General features: G+C 45.5%; 1 protein-coding gene across 1 annotated transcript in view; it reads right to left on the bottom strand.

The window, feature by feature from the left end:
- The window catches only part of Pi4ka (phosphatidylinositol 4-kinase alpha), a 134,044-nt gene that overhangs the window by 29,246 nt on the left and 83,474 nt on the right, over window positions 1-21,324 (bottom strand). The window contains exons 20-32 of the mRNA XM_038345205.1: window positions 18,378-18,486; window positions 17,795-17,931; window positions 17,531-17,664; window positions 15,196-15,278; window positions 10,376-10,446; window positions 10,173-10,297; window positions 8,937-9,018; window positions 8,602-8,685; window positions 7,414-7,503; window positions 5,058-5,177; window positions 3,000-3,092; window positions 1,792-1,948; window positions 1,418-1,545 (exon numbers count right to left, since the gene is read on the bottom strand). Coding sequence (XP_038201133.1) covers window positions 1,418-1,545; window positions 1,792-1,948; window positions 3,000-3,092; window positions 5,058-5,177; window positions 7,414-7,503; window positions 8,602-8,685; window positions 8,937-9,018; window positions 10,173-10,297; window positions 10,376-10,446; window positions 15,196-15,278; window positions 17,531-17,664; window positions 17,795-17,931; window positions 18,378-18,486 — 1,413 coding nt within the window. The remainder of the gene's footprint in view (window positions 1-1,417; window positions 1,546-1,791; window positions 1,949-2,999; window positions 3,093-5,057; window positions 5,178-7,413; window positions 7,504-8,601; window positions 8,686-8,936; window positions 9,019-10,172; window positions 10,298-10,375; window positions 10,447-15,195; window positions 15,279-17,530; window positions 17,665-17,794; window positions 17,932-18,377; window positions 18,487-21,324) is intronic.

The raw sequence follows: 21,324 nt of genomic DNA, 5'->3' as shown, positions 1-21,324 counted from the left end.
CAGGGTTTCTCTGTAGCCTTTGGAGCCTGTCCTGGAACTAGCTCTTGTAGACCAGGCTAGCCTTGAACTCACAGAGCTCCGCCTGCCTCCACTTCCCGAGTGGAGTGCTGGGATTAAGTGCACCACCATCACCCGGCTTTCTTTCTCTTTTTAAAGACATGATTTTACTGTGTAGCCCTGGCTGGCCTGCAACTTTTTATATAGACCAGGCTAGTCTTGAACTCACAGAGATCCACCTGCCTCTACTTCCCGAGTTCTGGGATCAACGGTGTGCACCACCACACCCAGTCATGAAGTGTCTCTGGGAAGGAGTCCCTGAGAAGAAGTTAGATCCCACCATGGGTGCTTTTAGGACCCACAGCCTGGGACAGGTATGTGAGGTCTGTGTTCCACCTTGTCTGCCACTAAGGCTCCTTAGGTGCTCAAATAACCCACTCTAAATACAGACTACAAGTTCAGACACTCAAGAGCACCTGGAATCCAAGATGCAATGTGAGGGTTGACAATAGTGGTCACAAACACTGCTCTGTCCTATGACGCTGAATCAGTTCTGATTCTCTGCCTCTAGAATCTGTGAGGGGTGTGGTGCTACAAACTGTGCAGGAGAAGCCTGACACAGTGGGGAAGTGAGACCTTGCCTCAAAACCAAGTAGGTGCATTAAAAATAATGGATGCAGGTGGGGCTGGGGAGATGCTCAGGGGTTAAAAGCACTTGTTGCTATTGGAGAGAACCTTGGTTCTGTTCCATGCACCAAGCCATCTCTAACTTCAGTCCGAGGAGATCTGACCTCCTCAGGCACTAGGCGTACATGAGGTGCACAGACGTATGTGCAGACAAAATAACTATACATACAAAATAAAAAAAAATTATAAAAGTATTACAAAATGTTTTCTTCAGGTTACAAAAGATATACATGACATATACATGAACATGTATCTTGCATATGGGACTTGTGTTCCATAAAATATATTTTATTGTCTATATGTAAATATTCAAATATTCTCAAATCTGAAGAAAAAAATCGAAAATCTGAAATAGCTTCTGCAGCAAGCATTTCATAAAAGCTATACTCAACATGTATAATCTTGTCTAGAGGCTCCATGAGTAAATCTAGAGAAACAGACCCAGGGTAAGGTGGCTGATCCTGCAATTAGTCAAGAAAGCAACTGCTCCCAGTCAGCTGCGGCATCAATGGACATGTAACAGACAGCCTGCTGGTCTCACCACAGAGACTGCTTTCCATCCTGAACCTTCCATAGTTAGGCTCTATAAACACCACTCCATCATCATACCTTTTATCACACACAACGTTCTTTCTGGAGACCAAGGATTGAGAGAGTGAAGGGCTTGTCCAGGGTCATGATGCCATCTCTCATCCCACCCACCCACAGAGCTAAGCTGGGTGCAGTCTCTTACAGGCACTTCCACTCCATTCTTGCCAGCCAGCAGCCACTCCCAGCAGGCCAGCGCAGTCTCCATGCCGTGCTCATTGAACATCCGGAGGGGACCCCAACACAGGTGATGGAGCAGCTGCGGGTCACAATCTGGAACCAAACACAAATTAGTCAAAGGCTCCTGATTTTGGCTGGGCCTGAACATGGCTTCCCAAGGCTAATGTGGGAGCCAGTACTAGCTGGGGCCAATAGTGCCTTTTATTTGCTGCTGGCTCATGAGAGATGCAAGCGTTTCCACTAGCAGCACCACGGCTCTTTCTTTGACAGGTTATCAAGGACTTCTACGCAAACATCCACTTAGAAATGAACCCAGCATCCCACGGTTCTGTGTGTTACCTTTGCTGCTAATGAGCATTGCAGTCAGCTTGAACATGGCCTGTGTATAGTGCTGAGGATCATTGTGGTCCAAAGCTGTAATCAGATCCTGGACCATCATTTTGTGCAGGTTAGACTTCAGGCCCGTGGCACCCGAGAACCGGATCATTCCATGTACCTGTGGAGAAGTATACTTATCAGCAGCTGTGCCAGAAAGCCAGGCCCATGAGTGAGGCCCTGGCTACCAGCTGACCGAGCTCACACTAGGACTGGCCAGTGACGACTCACTGTCCCAAATGAAGCTCATTCAATGATACTGCTGTCATTAAGCATCTCTTCAAGAAATATATGTTAGTGTTTTCACCAACTCTGTTCCTTGAAGGTGGAGACACATATTCATCATTGTACATAGTGCTAAGCCTGGACAGGGCATAGGAACATTAAGTTAGATAAATAAACTTACCTCAGATTCGATATGACTCAAACAACAAAATCAGCTTCACTACTTTTCATACATAATTTTCCCACCAGAGAGTGTTACTTTATTATTCATATACTTGGCTATATAGGAGATAGGACTCTTCCCAAAAACTAAGCCTATGCACTAAAGGTCTGTGGCCTGCTGCCACAACAGCATTCTAAAGACATGGATGGACTAAGCTCTCTCAGGACTCTCTGTCATGGCTCACTGAAGAAAAGCATCCATTGGGTTAAGCAAAAAGCAGAGTATTCAGGGAAGGTGAGCCAACTCCCAGACAACAACTCTGATAAACTCTGTCTCCACCTCCAGCGTTAGCTTAGAATAACTCTGGTGTGATTGGACGCCCTCTGTGGAGTCAGCAGGTATGGTTCCTGAGCCTACTTTTGGCAAGTTATTTAGTCTCAGGAGCCTCTGTTTCTTTACCTGTAAGACTAGAATATTGGTATGTATATCTTAGCCAGTGTCCAGAGAATGCATGACACACAGCCCATGTTTGCTACCACTAAACAGAATGCCTTGGCATGCCTGAGTGTGTCCACATAAAATCACTTTCTTGAAGAGGTGCTAATTAACTATCATAAATGTACCAGAATGTTCTGATTTTGCTTGTATACAGGCTCCTCAAGTCACCTGAAATGGGGAAATTCCCTATCACCCACATCCCTCACTCATGTTCCACTGTGAAAGAGCCAAGTGGCATCCAATCAAGATGCTCAGAACAGCCTCTGACACAGGGCAAGAGAAGTACCTCGCCCGCATAGCGGTTGCGCAAGTTCAAGGATGCCATGAAGTTGGAGTAATCTTTCTTCACACAGGCTGGCCGTTCAGTTAGCTGAGTTGCCTACAGAAAAGTATAGAGAATTATTTTAGATGGTGAAACTTAGTCTTTTTCTCATGTTTAACTTGGTAAACCAGGTAGGAAGTCGAGTTCTGATGCAAAGACTGTCTTCAGCACTGGCAAGCTAACATAACATTCGAGAGCACTAGCTAGAGACTATAAGCCTCAGGAAAAAACTAAATAAAAAAAATATTCTTTTTTATTTTTGTTTGTCGAGACAGGGTTTCTCTTTGTAGCCCTGGCTGTCCTGGAACTCACACTGTAGATCTGGCTAGCCTTGAACTCACAGAAATCCTCCTGCCTCTGCTTCCTGAGTTCTGGGATTAAAGGTGCGCCACCACCACCCAGCACATAATAAGGTGAAGAGTGACCAAGTGAAACAGCCCATGCTGGCCTCTCCACATCTGTGTATGATGACAGATGCCACTGAGAATGCAGAGCTGGGGACTATGGTCTCCTTTGCTTTCATAGCACAGAGGCACCTTAGTCAGGATCTCAAGCACAACCAACCATCAAACACAGAACAAAAGCATCCTTTCTATATCAAGAGTCTACTCAGCTGGACGCAATGGTGCACACCTTTAGTCTCAGAACTCAGGAGCCAGCCTGGGCTACAAAGCAAGATCCTGACCAGCTTCATGAGACACAACCACTGACAAAAAGACAAGAGTCTTCTCCTTACTTGTAACCTATAGCTTTCTGAGGACAAAGATGAAGCTCTTTCCAGCAGAACAGGTCTACTGCAAGCTGGCTGGCTAGTGCCTAGTAAAGAGCACTCAGCTTGTAAGTGCTGCCCTCTCCAAGCGCCATGGGGGAAGCCTAAATAGAGAGACCCTAAAATTCTAGGGAACCTCTCAGGCTGAGGAAGGTTGAATATAGAACTGTGTCTCTGTCCCCTAACTGCTGACAACCCTACTGTGTTGTGTTAGAGTAGGAAGGCTACTGACAGCTAGCTGTGCATGGTTCAACTGGTCACATCATAAATCCAGTAATTTCAAGGTACAAACCCCATGATGAAAGAGCTCCAGGCTTTCCCTGCCACTGCCTCAGCCACACATAGGCCAGAAGGCCTTTGACCTTGTACCAAGTTCCCCCTTTTTGTCTGGGGGATGAAGACCTTCCCTTTCTTGGGTGCCTCACCCCTGTTCCTCCACATAGCACATTCCACAGCCCATCCACAGCCCACGCAGAGGGTTGATCATTGAAGCCCATCTAGCAATATTCTGGGTTCAGACTAAGTGTCAGGGGAGGAGGGCTAGAGTAAACACAACCGCAGTCTGCAAGGCCATCACCATCAAGGGTTACTGTTTGTCTGATCCTGATTTAAACTTTGGGTCTAATTTAACTCAATCTACTGCATTTGAATCTAAATATATCTTAAACAGATAAGATGAAGCCGGGGCACATGTGTGCATTTGAGCACCTTCAGGAAACAGAATCATGAGAAGTCCAGCAAATGGTCCAGGCATGCAGTTCTCAACCTCTGAGTTGTGACCTCTAGGAGCCACATATCAGACATCCTGCATATCAGATATTTACATGTGATTCATAACAGTAACAAAACTACAGTTATGACTGTATTAAGGGGTTGCAGCACTAGGAAGGCTGAGAAGCACTGCTCCAGACAAGCGTGACTATGATATAATGCTATGCGTGTCTGAGGCCAGTTCCTTCTCTCTCTCTCTAGACTTAGAAAGTCAGATTTCATCAATGTATCAAGTGTTATCTGTAAAATAGTATATATTTCAAAACTTAAGCACAATGGGTAAATATCTGTATGTATGACTACCTCTTTTGGAACCTCATCAAATTCCTATTCATCAACAGTTATCCCATGTACCCTACAAATGTGTGAGATATGGGTGTCGGGGGCCTTCATCAGAGTCTATATATAGGCTGAGTCTTTCGCCCTATAATATTGCTTTCCAAGGTTAGGGGCTCACTGTTTCATAGGATATTCGCACATACTCCAAGAGTCGTGTTTTGTTTGTTGTAGCCGGCAAAGTGAAGGATGCTCTCAGTGGCCATGGCTAATCCTGTGTGCTGGGACAGTCCGGACACCCAGTTCTGATGCTTATTCAGATATTCCTGAAATGGAGAAAACATGCTACTTCACTTAATGGAAAGTAAAACTCTAAAAGTATAAAGCAGTGGGTCAGACTCTAGGTTTCAGGGCTGATTCTGCCCTGCCCTGCAGCTGTGGGACCTGACACCAGTAAGTTGAGCCCTTTGCTGATTGAGGATGAGGCCCTGATCTCTGAGTGGCAGGAATGTCATAATCGTGAAGACCACTGTTGACTGACAGTCTGCCATTTGCCAAGTGCTCTGCCAGCTGCTGGAAAAGAAGCTGCACAGCCTCAGGTCTGCTGTGAACAGCAGGCTGTATGGCAGCCACATGGAGATCTCAGTTCTGCTCCTGCAGTACTCTGCTCCTGAGCAATGTGTGTAATAGACACTGGTATCCCAGATCAAGTATGTGAGCATGTCTGTTGGCGAGCGGGAGGGCACTGAGGCAAAGGGATCCATGGCAGAGAAAGCAAAAGAGTTTTTTTTTTTTCACTCTTGGGACAGCATGGTCTCATCATCCCAGGAGTGGGAAAAGAAGAATGCATATTCACACAAAATACCAATATTCATGTTAGGGATTTCTGTAGCTGGGGAAGTCCACCTGGACTGGACACTGGTGATGGGACTGAGTAATGGTTAAGTAAAAGATAAACTCAGATTTGCACTGAGACTGGGCCACTGTGGTGGGCACTGAGGGAGACTTGAGATGGCTGAGGCTGGAGACAGGAGGGGCAGGCAGTGAGGCTGCCAATGAACATTGCATGAAGTTAGGGCTCAGAAGGGACGGACTGCAGATGAAAGCAGAAGAGACCACATTACAGTATGCCTGGTAGAAATATTATGACTCTTCCAAGCCTTGTTATAGTCTATTTTCTTCTTAAGGCTGTTTGCTGGACACAATGCTAGGGTGGGGAGGAAGCTTTACCTACTGAATCCTTTTTTTGTTTCCTGAAGCCTTTGGGCACTAAAGGATTCCTGCTTTCCTTAGTAGCTATGGCTTTTTTCCTCTACATGATATGAAGGAAACCAGATTTCTCAACTAATGCTTTGACAGAAAACCAGTCTCAAGAATCCAGGGGGCAAAATTTAAGATGACAGGGTATAAATGGTGGCCTTATATAACCAGGCCTGGATCTGTCCTTTTCTGTGTGTAACTCTCCCCCACATTAGGTCCAGATGACCTCTCTTCCAGTATTACTTAATCCTTCCTGCTTAACAGCTCTGTGGAAGGAGGAACCTCACAGTGATCCTAGCACAAACCATGCATTTCAAACTGCCTCCAAGTCTCTCAGAGCCAGCTGCTGTACTCTTCCTGGGCTTCACCAAGAGGAATATTTTCTTACATAGCTTTCCCTTGAGCTAGGTATGGTGGTGCACACCTTTAATCCCAGCACTCCAGAGACAGAAGCAGGCAGAAATCTGAGTTCGAGGCCAGCCTGGTCTACAAAGCAAGTTCCAGGACATCCAGGGCCATCACACAGAGAAAACTTGTCTCAAAACACAAACCAACCAACGAACAAACCCCCCTCCTCCACAAAACCAACCAACTAAACTCAGCTCTCCTCGAAAAGCCCTACAGAGGTCCATTCATAGGTTTCATCCAATGGCCTGCTCTCCGGTAGCTCAGACCCTTCTAGTGGTGCCTTTTTGTTTCTTTCCTTAAATCTTTATTCCTTCTAAGACAATTTTTCCCTTCTAGAGACTGGCGTTTTTGTTCTCTTTGCAAGCCAGCAGTTTAGTTTGAAGACATGCAGATATATTTATGCATGTAGCCTAGACAGAGCCCCACTGGCAGACATGCAGCTATATCTATGCATGTAGCCTAGACAGAACCCCACTGGCAGACATGCAGCTATATCTATGCATGTAGCCTAGACAGAGCCCCACTGGCATTCAAATCTTTGCTTCTGTCTGCTCACCAGGCCCATCAAGGCTCCTCACTCAGGTGCACATACCCCACCAAGCCTGGGTGGTACTGCTGCTGGCTTGTGGCACTGTCCATGCCCCCCACGTCCCCCAACTCACCTTGCAAGCAGCCACAAGTCCTCCCACCACCTTAGCACCTCACCTAGTGTAGTGGTCAGACCCAAGCCCACTAACCTGACAAGCATACTCATCCCACAAGCAAGGCACATCCAACAGAACGATTCCTGAGCACCAACTATTCTCGGGCTTCAGATGGACGTTCTTGGTCTCTGTTTATTCACACTAGTGTTGTTTATACTTTGACTACTTTTTTTATATTTGGAGAAAGTACCTGTAGGTGGGACTTAGTGACCGTGGGTGCCCACTTCATGGCTTCCTGCAGGATCATCCCACAGCGTGCAGCAAAGTCCTTCACAATGCTCTGTAAGTTGAACAACCTGAAGTCAGCCTATCTAGGTTGTTATGACTGTCACAGGCTGTCCCTTCCAAAGTCTTATGTTGAAGCCCTGATCCTCAGAAACTCAGAATGAGACTGCACTTGGAGACAGGCTTTGAAAGAGGTGATTACATTAAAAGGCCATTGGGGTGAGCCCCAACGCAGTGTATGGTATACTTATGCACATGAAATGTGGAAATATGAGGGACGCCACCATCAGAGGGAGGACCACATGGAAACACAGTGAGGAGAGTGACCTCAGAACACTCCCCTGCCAATACTTTGTTCTTAGACTTTTTATCCTCATAACTGTGAGGAAATAAATCTCTTTCTTTAAGCCACTCAGTGTATGGCAATGGATACGGAAGCTCTATCAGTGCGCATGCACCAACACCAAAGCTCCAGGGCATAGGAATTCTGACTGGACTATGGTCTGTGGTTCTTGTATAAGGCTGTGTGGCAGAACCTACAACATAAACAGTGTACCTCAGGGCAAGTCAGGGACTGAAGGGAAAGACATGTTCTAGATAGTAAGAAAATCTCCACAGGTGCCACATTACATGTCTGGATTCTCATGACTGACAGCTTTTCCAACTGGGGAGGCCCAAGTTAGGGTACAACCCTGCCTTAGGCGGAGGAATGCTGAGCCTGGCCCCGGTTCAGTCCTCTGCAGCAGGGGTACAAAGTCAGACTCCGTGGGGAGAGGAGCACCTTCCGGGACATCCTCCTCATCTGGGGCTATTTATTCTACCCACTTGCCAAGGGCAAGGCAAAGCTAGAGTCTGCCATTCTGTTCTCCAGTGAAAAGCTGGCGTGCATCAGAGGGCTGAGCTCTGAAAACTATGCTTGCTCAGTGCTTCTGAGGGCTGTAGCCGACTCGCAGCAGGAATGAGTGCTGCAGAGACTGGACGGCGGGTGCAGTGAGAAGCACAGGCATGGAACACAGATAGGCTTGGGAATCCAGGAGCTCCTCCTGAGGTGAGACAATGCCAAAACCCATCATACTGCTAATGCTGGGGGCTTGGGGACCTGTCTTGACATTCCCAGGGAACCCCTCATTCTAGAGGACTAGGTGGGACTTACCTCTCGGGCTTCATATGTGTCAGGAACCGTAATCCGATACGGGGCATCAGGAATGTCGTAGTAAGGTTGGTCCTTGTGAATATCCTGGAAACATACAGACCCCTAAGTCACTGAGGCTACCTCTGCCAAACATGTGACTCAGGAACAATGTGTCTGCTACCCCTTCCCACCACATGCCCCACATGGACTCCAAACTTGCTGCAGCCTAGTGGGAGACATCAGGGAACAATGTGGGTAAGTGAAGCCAGGGAATCTGGAGGAGCACATCGTACACAGAGTGTACACAGAGTAGACAGCTCATGTGGCAGGCAGATCCACGCCACTGCGACACTCACAGCACTTAGTGACAGTGACAGGGTCTGCAGGATGTCCAACATGGTCTTCAGCACAGTCCCACTCCAGAGCAAGTGTGGAAACCTAGAGCAAGAAAAGGGGTCTCAGGACTGAGGAGATGAACTTTCTAGGAACTACACTGTCTGCCTCTATGCCTCCCCTGCACCAGCATGAGCCCATGGAGACATGGCACCTATCCACTTAGGCTCTCCACAGTGAGGTGTATGGAGTCTGGTCAGAAATGTTCTCTGGCCATCCCACCTTACCTGAGGCCTAATACAGGCTACACATACCTCCTTTCCAAAGCAACTCTAGTTTGTTTTGTTTTTAAAGATTTATTCACTTATTATGTATACCAGTGTTGTGGTCTGCATGTATGTCTGGCCAGAAGAGGGCGGCCAGACTTCACTATGGATGGTTATGAGTCACCATGTGGTTGCTGGGAATTGAACTCAGGATCTATGGAAGAACAACCCAGTGCTTTTAACTGCTGAGCCATCTCTCCAGTCCCAACAGTTCTAGTTTTGATGGTAGCTCCCCAGTACCTCTCATGTTATGGCATCAATAAAAAAGAACATTGGAATGAAGTAAAGCAGTCATGGGATGATGGCCCTAGGGCTGGAAGGACACTACCTGTGTGCTGTGCTCATTTTACATGTGGCTCACTGTTCAAGAGGCCTGACTTAGATGTGTACTGTATGTGCAAGGCTTGGTCTCAGTCTCTGGCTGGCTCTTTGACCTATCCTCAGAGATTCTGCAACTGCTTGGACCAGGTTTGCTGCATGCAGCCTCTGTGAGAGTCTCTAGAACCCCTAGATGGTCTTGGAAAGCTGAAGGCAAGGTGTTTGTGTGCTAATTGGGCATTTATACCTCAGAGGCTACCCCAGCTTCCCTTCTAAAGGTCTCAGTACACTGCCATGTTCTAAGACTGTGTTGTCTCTCAGTAAGAGAAGTGGGGAAATGCTTTGTTCTCAGAAGCCAAAGATCCTTATTCTACCTGGGACTTCTAGTTAGATCTGGATTAGGATATGCTCTAAACTTGGTCCTTGAGTATGTTTTCTAGGTCTAAAAATTAGGCTGTTGTTGTAACAAACTTGAGGGACAATTCTTGGGAAGGCTGCATCAGCCTTGAGGTTTCTTCTGACTGTTATTTTCTGGACTGATGATGTAACGATGCTTTTTCTCTGTTCCAAACTACTAACATGTACACACAAGCACTAGAGGGAAGCCAAACTCACTTATCCACCAGACCAGACAGGTACTTGTCAGCCACTCCTCCTATCCTCTTGTGGATGTGGTTGAAGTTCACCAGCAGAAACTGGGCGTGCCGCTCAAGCTCTTCCTCATTCTCCTTGGTCTTAGCCTAGAGTGAGAAGAGAGGTACCGTAGGGCTTTCCGTGTGCCTCCAGCAGGCACATTCTGGCACTCTGGTGATGCTTACTTTATCTGCCATCATGTTCAGGAAGGCATCGAACACTTTGTCAGCAACAGCAATGACACACTGCATCATCCCTGAAATGAGACGGTGGTTCCCAGGATTAGGTACAGTCACAAAAAATTACAAACAACCCCAAACTCACAGAATTGGAGAGTATTACCAAGTTCTTTTGTACTTTCCTCAGCTTACTGGAAGAGTTACATCAGCCATAACCAGCCTGCATTTGTCAAAACTTAGAAACAGACACTGGTGTGACACCATCACCAGAACTTCAACATTTACCTGGGTTTTTCTAATTCTCCCATTCATGTCCTTTTCTGTTCCTGGACACCACACAGACTTTGCTTACAACTCTTGGTCTCTTAGAATGTGTTGATTCCTCAATCTATTCCTGGACTTCATGATCTTGGTATGTTAAGGACACAGGTAATTTAAAGATGGTCCTTCAGTTTAGCTATCTGATGCCTGCTCTTCAGGGTAGGATCTGAGAAACTTAGAGGGAATACCAGAGGTGATATGCTTTTCTTTTCTGGTTTCTTTTCATTTTTTAAAAATAATTTATTTTCATTTTATGTGCATTGCTGTTTTGCCTGCATGTTTGTCAGATCATGGAGATACAGGCAGTTTTTAGCTGCCATGTGTGTGCTGGAATTGAACCTGGGTCCTCTGGAAGAACAGTCAGTGCTCTTAACTGCTGAGCCATCTCTCCAGTCCCTTTTCTGGGTTTCTTGAGACATGGTTTGACAGACTTGCTACTCAATGTGTAGCCCAGGCTAGACTTGAACTCATGGCAATACTCTTCCCTCAGACTTCTAGGTGCTAGGTTACAGGTGTTTGGCATCATGCTTGGCTCTGGGCTTTTCTTCTCTCATCCTATCAGAGAACTATGATATCTATAGCTCTTATCATTTCTGATGTCAACGGTCATCACATGATCTCAGCAACTACATTTCCTTTTCATACTTATAAAACTTACACTCTGAGCTGAGGAACTAAGTGATACTCCAGAAGAGGTGTGGTGAGCGAGTTAAAGCCACCGCCACCACTGCCACCACCACAGATAATGTGTCTTTGGGGGAGATATTTGCAATTATGTATCTATCTAATTTCTCTTTGAAATTTTGCTAGTTTTGGCTGCTCATGAGGATTTTCTATTATCTCCATTTCTTTTACTTTGTTTTGTTTTTCTGAGACAAGGTTTCTCTGTGTAGTTTAGAAGCCTATCTTCGAACTTGCTCTGTAGAGCAGGTTGGCCTAGAACTCCAGAGAAACACCTGTGCTCTGCCTCTTGAGTGCTGGGTTAAAGGTGTGCGCCACCAACGCTCAGCTTCTACTTTTATTAACTGGAGCTCTTTAAGAAAGAGTTGCCTCTCTTTCCCTATTTTATATTTATTCAATAATTAGTATGGACTCATGTCTTAAAAGTATATATATTCAAATGCATATTAAAAATATATGTGAAATGCGGGCGGTGGTGGCGCACGCCTTTAATCCCAGCACTCAGGAGGCAGAGGCAGGCGGATCTCCGTGAGTTTGAGAATAGCCTGGTCTACAAGAGCTAGTTCCAGGACAGGCTCCAAAGCTACAGAGAAATCTTGTGTCGGAAAAAAAAAAAAGAAAACTCCAAAAATATATATGTGAAATGCAAGCTGAGGCTGTATCTCTGTGGTAGAGTATTTGCCCAGTATGTGTGAGGCTTTGGGTTTAATCCTCAGAACCACTAAGAAAAAAAAAAGTTAAAATCTGAAACGCTCCAAAATTGAAAACTTAAAAAAAAATTTTTGTAAAAATGATTTATTTATGTGCATGTCTGTGTTTATTGCACATGTATGTACAGGTGCCCAGACAGGCCAGAGTAGCACTGGTCTCCTTGGAGGGCTGTTACAGGGATCTGAACTCCAGCCTTTGACAGAGCAATAGGTTCTCCTAACTGCTGAGCCATCTCTCTAGCCTAAACTGACACGAGGTTCAAAGACTTTCAGGTCATGGCAAACCCTCCTGTAATATTAGTACTCAAGTGGTCAAGGTAGGGTCACAAGTTGAAGCCCAACTTGAGCTATATGTTCAAAGAAAACAAAACCCACCAAGGCATGGTGGCACATGACTTAAATCTCAGCACTCAGGAGGCAGACACAGTTGAATACTTGAGTTCAAGGCCAGTCTGGTCTACGGATTTCGTTCCAGGACAGCCAGGGCTACATAGAGAAACCCTGACTCAAAAAATTAAAAAAAAAAAACAAACAAACCAACAAACAAATATAATGCACTCGGTGCACCTACATTCACACAGGGAATACTCACAGGATAAAACCATACTGAAAATAGTATGAGGATTTACACGGTATTCACAGTGTACTAGGTAATGTGAGTAATACAGATTTAAATTTAAATTTAATGTGATTTAAAGCATGCCTGCAAATGTGTATAGCTTCTATGAAAATCCTATGCCATTTTATAAAAGGAACAACAGTACACATACCTCCGAATGTAGTCTCCCTATTTTTGTTTTGCACTTTGTATTAAACTTTACTCTTTTTAGAACATCATTATGATGAATATCTTTTATAATGTAAACTCATTTCAATTAAGGAAAATTATAAAAATACTATATATATTTACATCTAAATTATGATATTTGATAAAATAATATATGACAACTTGTTCACTAAGAGTCTGTCTAGTTGGTTCCTTGGTCCTCTCAGCCTGCTCTTGTTGTTTAGAAGCAGAACTGTCTCTGGCAACAGAAAGACGCTGCAGATCCATAAAGGACCATCGGAACAGCCCTAGCTCTTTTCAGCAGAAGACATTAGAAACCAATGTCTGGATGCTGGTGCACTTTTTTTTTGGATTTATTTATTTATTTATTATGTATACAACATTCCTTCCATATATGCTTGCATGCCAGAAGAGGGCACCAGATCTCATTATAGATGGCCATGAGCCACCATGTGGTTGCTGGGAATTGAACTCAGGACCTCTGGAAGAGCAGTCGGTGATCTTAACCTCTGAGCCATCTCTCCAGCCCCGCTGGTGCACTTTCGAACAGAGACTGTACTCCTATTTTGGGTCCTTGCAGCAGTGGCAAAATTAGAAAGGTGTATTTTTTAAATTAAACTAAAATTTTTTTTTTGTGTATCCTCTACCATTGAGTTATATTCCCATACCCTCCCTTTTTGTATATGTCACATATGCTCGTATGTACACCTGTGTGGGGCGTGCTTTGAGTGTGCACAGTTAGACACCAGAGGAAGATACTGGGTGTTTTCTTCTATCACTATTTATCTAAGTTTTCTGATAGGTTCTCACATTAAACTTGAAGCCTGTCATTTGGGTTAGGCTGGCCAGCGAGTGAGCTTCAAGAGCTCAGCTGTCTTGGCCCCACAAAACTGAGGTCAGGGGCACACAGCCATTTCTCTTATACACGAGTGCTGGGATCTGAGGTCAGACTCTATAGCAAGCACTCTTACCTACTGAGACGTCTCCCAGTTCTCTTTCTGCTTGGGGGTTTCTAAGTTATTCAAAATTGCCTTGAATTTGCAATTTTCCTGCTTTGGCCTCCCAAGGAGCCTGGATACCTACCTCCACCTCCTTGACAGCTTTCCAAGTATCCTGCCTTGCCCCTGAACTCCTTATGTAGCTGAGGATGATTTTGAACTTCTGATCCTCCTGCCTCCACAACCAAGTGCTGGGATGGTGGTTATACTAGTACGCCAGGTGTGTGGCTCTGGGAACTGAACACAGGGCTTTATGCCCGCCAGGCAAGCACTTTGTCAGCTCCACTACATCCCAGGCCGCCCTGGAATATTTTAAAAAAGTCTTTGGGGGCTGGAGAGATGGCTCGGTGGTTAAGAGCACTGGCTGCTCTTCCGGAGGACTGGGATTCAATTCCCAGCACTGACAGGGCAGCTCACCATGGTCTGTAACTCCAGTTCCAGGGGATTTGGCACCCTCACACAAACATACATGCAGGCAAAACATTAAATAAAAATAAATTAAAAAAAGAAGGCCTGGTGATGATGGTGCACACCTTTAATTCCAGCCCTTGGGATGCAGAGGCAGGTGGATCTCTGTGAGTTCCAGGAGAGTCAGGCCTACACAGAGAAACCCTGTCTTAAAAACCCAAAAATAAATAAAGTAAAAATAAAAAAGCAGAAGTCTTTCATACTTATTTTTATTTATTTTATGTGCACATGTGCACTTGTATCTCATAGTGTGAATAGATTGTGAATTTATGGAGTCAGCACTCAAGCTCACATGGTCAGGTTTGGCAGCAAGTTCCTTTACCTGCTGAGATATCTTTTTTTCTTCCTTTTTTCCCCTACTTCTTCTTTTTTTTTTTTTTTTAAAAAAAAAAATAGTTTCTCTGTGTGACCTGGAACTCGTTCTGTAGACCAGGCTGGCCTCAAACTCAGAGATCTGCTTGCCTCTGCCTGAGGGCTGGAATTAAAGGTGTGCGCCACCACTACCTGCTGCTGGTCCCACCTTGCAGTATTATTTTTTTCTTTTTTCTTTTTTTTTTTGGTTTTTCGAGACAGGGTTTCTCTGCAGCTTTTTTAGAGCCTGGCCTGGAACTAGCTCTTGTAGACCAGGCTGGCCTCGAACTCACAGAGATCCGCCTGCCTCTGCCTCCCGAGTGCTGGGATTAAAGGCGTGCGCCACCACCGCCCGGCTAGTATTTTTTAAGGTTATCTATTTTATGAAGATATTTCCAATGGAGAATGTAACTTCATATAACTATTTTCTCTATGTGAATAGAAAATATGAAATATTCTTTCTCTTTCCTACTCAATTTTATCATGAGAGTACCATAATAATAAGCTTACCAGATTTGTCCTTCTGAATAGCTTTATCCTCAAAGTAGCAGAACATTACCTGGAAGCGATCAGGATCTGTAGAACGCAGCACCCTGACAAGAGGAATAGCTTTGAGTATCACTTGCACACCCTAACCCTCCCACCAGAGCCCTGGCACTGTTCTGGTTTGGCTTAAATGGCAGCATCTCCGCTGTGTACAGGCGCACAGCTCCCCTGAACTTCCTACAGGGTGGCTTATACCGTCTAGCACCACATTCCTATCTTTCTCAATCCAGCAAGCACACTTTTAGTGACATGTCTTGAGGTCATATGAACCAAGACCCTTAATCCATGCTGGCTGCATTACTCAGATAGATCTAGTCTGAGTTCCTCATCAACAGGAAGCATACCTATTACTCAGATAGATCTAGTCTGAGTTCCTCATCAACAGGAAGCACACCTATTTCATGACGGCACATCATCACTGCCAGAGGTGACTACACACAGCGTGGCAGAAACACAACGACATACTAGGAAAAGAGAATAACATACAGTGGAACAGGTGTAGCACAGCCACACGACAGGTCGTGTAAAGGCCATTGTGCACATGTGTGTGTACATGTGTGCCTGTGCAAAGGACACTGAAGGGAGAAGTAAGCAAATTAACATCTGCCTCCTGAGTGCTAGGATTAAAGTCATGTGCCACCATGCTCAGCCTCAGACCTGCATTCTTTGTTTCTTTGCCTTTGGCATATTCTGTGCCATTCTTGGGGGTTGGCTTGTTTTCTTTTTTTAAAAAAGTTTCATTTACATTTATATGCATCTGTGTGTGTAGGTGCCTGCAAGGCCAGAAGATCACCTGAGGCTGGAGTTCCAGGAGATTGTAAGCTATTTTATGTAGGTGCTGGGAACCAAATTCAAGTCCTCTGGAAGAGTAGCAAGTGCTCTGAACCATTGTGCCATCTCTCCAGCTCCTTTTTCATTTTTTGTGACAGGGTTTTGAGTAGCTCAGGCTGATCTCAAACTCATACCAATCCCTCTGCCTTGGCTCCACAATAACTGGGATTTTATTTTTACTTTTATGATAAAAGAAACCTATCTGGGTAAAGGTCCCTGCCTCCATGCCTCACAACTGAGTTTGGTCCCTGGGATCCAAGGGTAGAAGGAAAGGACTGACTCCTGCAAGTTAGCTCAGAACGTCTGCTCCATGCCTGGCATCCATGTGTCCACAGTCATATACAAATATGAAATAAATAAAGTGTAAGACAAAAACAAAAAACCTATAACCTTTAGAGAAAAAGAAGAAAATAAATTTGCGTGCTTGAACCATAGTTCCACTGAAGAGACATTCACGGTCTAGGAGTTGAGGCAAGAAAGCAGGGGTTTAACAGCATGCATTAACTGGCCCCACACCAGCCTTCTAAGAGGTACCTAAGTTTTGTAAAGGAAAGCCAGGGTCTTTAAGTGAAAGTATTGATGCAGGCTGAGATGCTTTTAACTTCTCACACTGGGGTTTCCAAGTTTCCCTAATAACCAGGAGCTGAGAATCGAAGCCTCATTTTTTAATCAGTTTCAGGTTGTTCCTCCATGCTGGTATAGGGTTCTGGAGGATCCTGGGGATACTCCCAAGCGCCACACTTGAGAGGTGGGAGACGGTTCTTCTAGTTATGCATGCAGGCATTAAATCCACACTTATCATATTTGGTTTTCCTTTTAGTTTCCTTCCTTCCTTCCTTCCTTCCTTCCTTCCTTCCTTCCTTTCTTCCTTCCTTCCTTCCTTCCTTCCTCCCTTCCTTCCTTCCTTCCTTTCTTCTTTCTTTCCTTCCTTCCTTCCTTTCTTTTAAATGTAACCTATCACGTGTGAGACAAGAACTCTACTACCAAGCTATATCCTTAGCTCTCTCATTTGCTTTTCTGAGAAAAAAGGGAGGAGCTACAACAACACACTATAGGAGATGGGAATGAGTAATGAGATGATCATTTTTATTACATTAACCATCCAATTTTGTCTTTTTAGATTCATCTGTGTGTGTCTCTCTCTGTGTGTGATGTGCTATGGTGTGTATGTGGAGGTAAAAGGATGATTTTTAGGAATTGGTTTGGTTCAAAGACTGAACTTGTGTAGCAGGCTTCTTTTATCCCTGAGCCATCTAACCAGCCTTGTTGGTTTTTTATTTTTATTTAGTATTTATTTATTTTTGAGACAGGGGCTCTCTATTATATAGCTCTAGCTGTCCTGGAACTAGCTCTGTAGACCAGGCTGTTCTGGAACTCACAGAGATCCACCTGCCTCTGCCTCCGAGTGCTGGGATTAAAGGTGTGCGCCCCTCCCAGCAGTTGTGTGGGAAGGTGAAGGCTCATGTACCTCATGTATTCCAGCCGGTACACAGACAAGAGATAGGTAGACATGGCAAAGTCCAGCTTGTTGATGAGGGCAGAGACCTCGGGAGGAGGATCTAGCAAGTTGATGATGGTGCTTCGGAGTTCACTCAGCTCAGCCTGGAGGGAGGAAACACTCAGGGGCTCGTGAGGCCTCCCCAGAAGGAACCCAAGTGCTTAGTAAGGATGTGGACGGGATCTGCTCTAATTCCTTTTGGGACAGTCTAAGGAGAGAGAAGAGAAGCCTTACAGGGGTGACCGTGTCATTTTTCATGGCTGAGTTGTACTGAAGGACGGATCGCAGCGGCTCTTTGCTGGGAAAGGTGAGCAGAGGTGACTTGGTAGCTATTTCACAGACCCCCTCGTACCACTCTTCTGGCCAGAGTCCTGCAAGAGACTGTGAGTGAGACAAGGGCTGGCATAGACCAGGAGGCCACCCGACTGACAGGCATGGGGCTGGTGGGGTGAGAAAGAGGAGAAAGGAAGGGAGAGGGAGAGGAGAGGAGAGGAGGGGACAGAGGGAGAGAGAATGAGAATTTACAAGACTATCGAGCACCTAGTTAAAGAAGTCTTGCATTGGTACTGACTCTGGCAATTTCTAGTCTTGGGTCCCCTGAGACAACTGTCTACAATAGGACACAGAACAAGTGTGCTACCCAACTGTCTACAGTCATGTGGCACACCCAGTGGGAAGTGTCTGTTCCTAAGTACCCGTGGGAACAAGCAGCTACATGTGGGCTCAGTTCAGATGTACTCAGGCTCTGGAGTGGATGGGTCTGACCTAGCTGTTTCCACTGCACACTCAGCTTTCTCTGGGAGACACCACTCCCTACCTGAGCCCTCCACAGCGAACCCCATCAGTACAGAGTACAGCCAGAAGTCCCGGAAAAGCTTCTGTAGCCTGGGTTTAGCTTCTTTGATGGGTGGCAGCCGTCGGGTGAGCTGACGTGAGAGGAAGGGAGAAAGGTTATTTGTTAGTAAAACTCTACTAAGTGTAAAATCAAGCACACATTCTCCAAGAGCCCCATCCCAGCCATACAGCCAGAATGGGTGCACATAGGTGCACAATGAGCAGTTATCTTCTCACCACCCTCCGATTATAGGTTTAGTCTCTCACTGGTTATCTGCAATGCTTACTCTGAGCCTGTGCTTCAAGTTCACTCAAAGGGCGTTCTATCTAACTGGGAGGGAAACAATTCCAGTTCCTGGAAGTGTCATCATGGGTCTTCACATAAAGTTTGGCCAGGCAGAGAACAGAGAGGAAGCACCAGTTGCTACAAGAAGCCTCAGGCCCTAAGTCTGGGAGCTGGGACTGGGAGGGCCCTCAGAGAAGACATCACAATGGGAGCGGTAGACTGAGCAATCTTATGGACAGAGTACAAGAAGTAGCTTTCAAACCCTTTCCAGCACATGACTCTTTCAAGCAGGAATCTTGGGCAGAATCTCGACAGGCAGTGAAAGCAGACTGGCTTGAGTATAGGTGTGAGAAGTCGAAGAGAAAGCAGCCTGCCTGCTCTGAAGGCCACAGTTGTGTGGGAGTTACAGAAAATGGTTACTCTGCACAAACCACTCCATGGAGCACACGGGTCCCATACAGTGATGAGATCTAGTCCTCTACACTAGTAGGGTGGGGCTTTGCCACCCAAACACTAGTGGCATGTATACACCAGGTTCTGAGTCAGGACTAGAGAGTAGGAAGGAATGATGCCAAATGCTAGGACACTTCATACACATCTGGTAGGAGCATAATTGGTACAACACTTCTTGGGGAGGGTGTGACAGCATGCATCAAAAGACTAAATATCAAGCTGGGTGTGATGAAGCACACCTATAATCCCAGCACACAGGACGGAGAGGCAGGAGGCTCAGGAATTCAAAGTCATCCTTGGCTACACAGTGAATTTAAAGCTAACATGAGCTACATAAGATCTGTCTTGAAAACTAATTGTGTTTTCTATGATCACCTGTTCGTACAGGCAGAACTCACAGTGTCAAGTAAAATATGCAAAATACACAATGCATATTTCAATATATATATATATATTTTTTTTTTGAGACAGGGTTTCTCTGTGTAGCCCCAGCTGTCCTGGAACTCATTATGTAGACCAGGCTAGCCTCAAACTCAAAGAGATCCATCTGCCCCTACCTCCCAAGTGCTGGGATTAAAGGCGTGTGCCACCATACCCAGCTCTCAATACACATTTATATACATATATACATATACATACATACATATATATGTGTGTGCATGTGTGTATACATATATACACACATATATATATAATACATTATATATACATGTTTCAAATACATTTTAATATAAATGTATGAGTACAGAACAAAGATGGGGAAAAAATCCTCAGGTTCCTGGAAGCAATTACTTCTGAGCAGTTGAGTAGTCAAGGATTTCTGTTCTCCTCTTTTGAGACCGTATTTCCTGAAATTCTGTCGGAAACATCTCTCTAAAAGTACAGGGAGGGCACAGGTGCCAGTCTGGAGCTCAGCAGCCCATGTGGCAGAGGGTCTGGCCTCTCCCTTAGAACTACCAGGGTACTGTGGCCTGGGAAGAGTTGGTTTAGGGCAGACTTTGGAGGTGGTAAGGAAATGGGGAATGCAACAGTAGATAGAGGAGTCACAGAGCAGGAAGCAGGCTGCAAACACTAGCCATCAAGGGCAATGACAAAGTGCTTCCAGTTTGACCAGTGGCCAAAGGTGTAAGTCGCTGTGTGACTGACTGGTGAGAAGTGATGAGGTTCTGGGGGAGGGGGAGGTCCAAATGGGGTTCCAGATAGCAGACTTCAAGGTAAATGCTGCTAAGAGTGTCTGGTGGTATGTGAGTTTGAGGCCAACCTGGTCTACACAGTGAGTTCTGGACAGGCAGGACATAGTAAGACCTTGTCTCAAAACAAACAAACAAACAAGCTAACTAACTAACTAACAACTAACTAACTAACTAACCTTCACGTGGCAGAGAAGCCCAGCACAGTTTGACAGGCAAGAGAAAGCCGTCAAACTTTCTGTGGTTTGGGCTCCTCCTCTTCCCTGACCTCCCTGGCCATGGGCGATCCCTATCTCTCATTTCTCCTGGTTCACTGGTTATTACCTCAGCTAAGACTGCTCTAGTGCCCAGGAAGGGAAGAGGGGAAGCAGTAGTTCTTTGATATATCCTAAGATAAAGACAAAGCATCATGGCAGGTTAGTGGAGGGCAATACTCCATGCTTCAAGAAAGATGGGGAAGCCGGGCGGTGGTGGCGCACGCCTTTAATCCCAGCACTCGGGAGGCAGAGGCAGGCGGATCTCTGTGAGTTCGAGGCCAGCCTGGTCTACAAGAGCTAGTTCCAGGCCAGGCTCTAAAAAAGCTGCAGAGAAACCCTGTCTCGAAAAACCAAAAAAAAAAAAAAAAAAAAAAAAAAAAAAAAAAAAAAAAGAAAGATGGGGAGGAGCTGGGGCATCCTGGAGAAGGCCCCCTAACATAGGACAGGCAAGGGCTACTAGATAGAAGACCTGCTTATGCTTAAAAATAAATCAAATTCCTAGGATAAGTGGGAGAGACATATCAAGAAGTCCAGAGTCATGACAGACAAGTGCAAAAATCGTTGAACCACTTCCAGGTGCTTCTACTAACCCTGTTTCCCATCTCCACAAGAGTGCTAGGGTTACAAACGTGTGATCCAATTCCAGAGCCTGAATTGGATCCTCAGGTTTGAGGAGACAGTGCTACTCACCGAGATATCCCCACATTCCACTCTCTAAACAACAGCTGTAGGGGCTGGAGAGCT

This window comes from Arvicola amphibius, chromosome 10, assembly GCF_903992535.2.
Source record: "Arvicola amphibius chromosome 10, mArvAmp1.2, whole genome shotgun sequence".
Classification (NCBI taxonomy): domain Eukaryota; kingdom Metazoa; phylum Chordata; class Mammalia; order Rodentia; family Cricetidae; genus Arvicola; species Arvicola amphibius.
The sequence above is the reverse complement of the archived record's forward strand: the minus strand, read 5'-3'. Positions and strand labels throughout refer to the sequence as shown.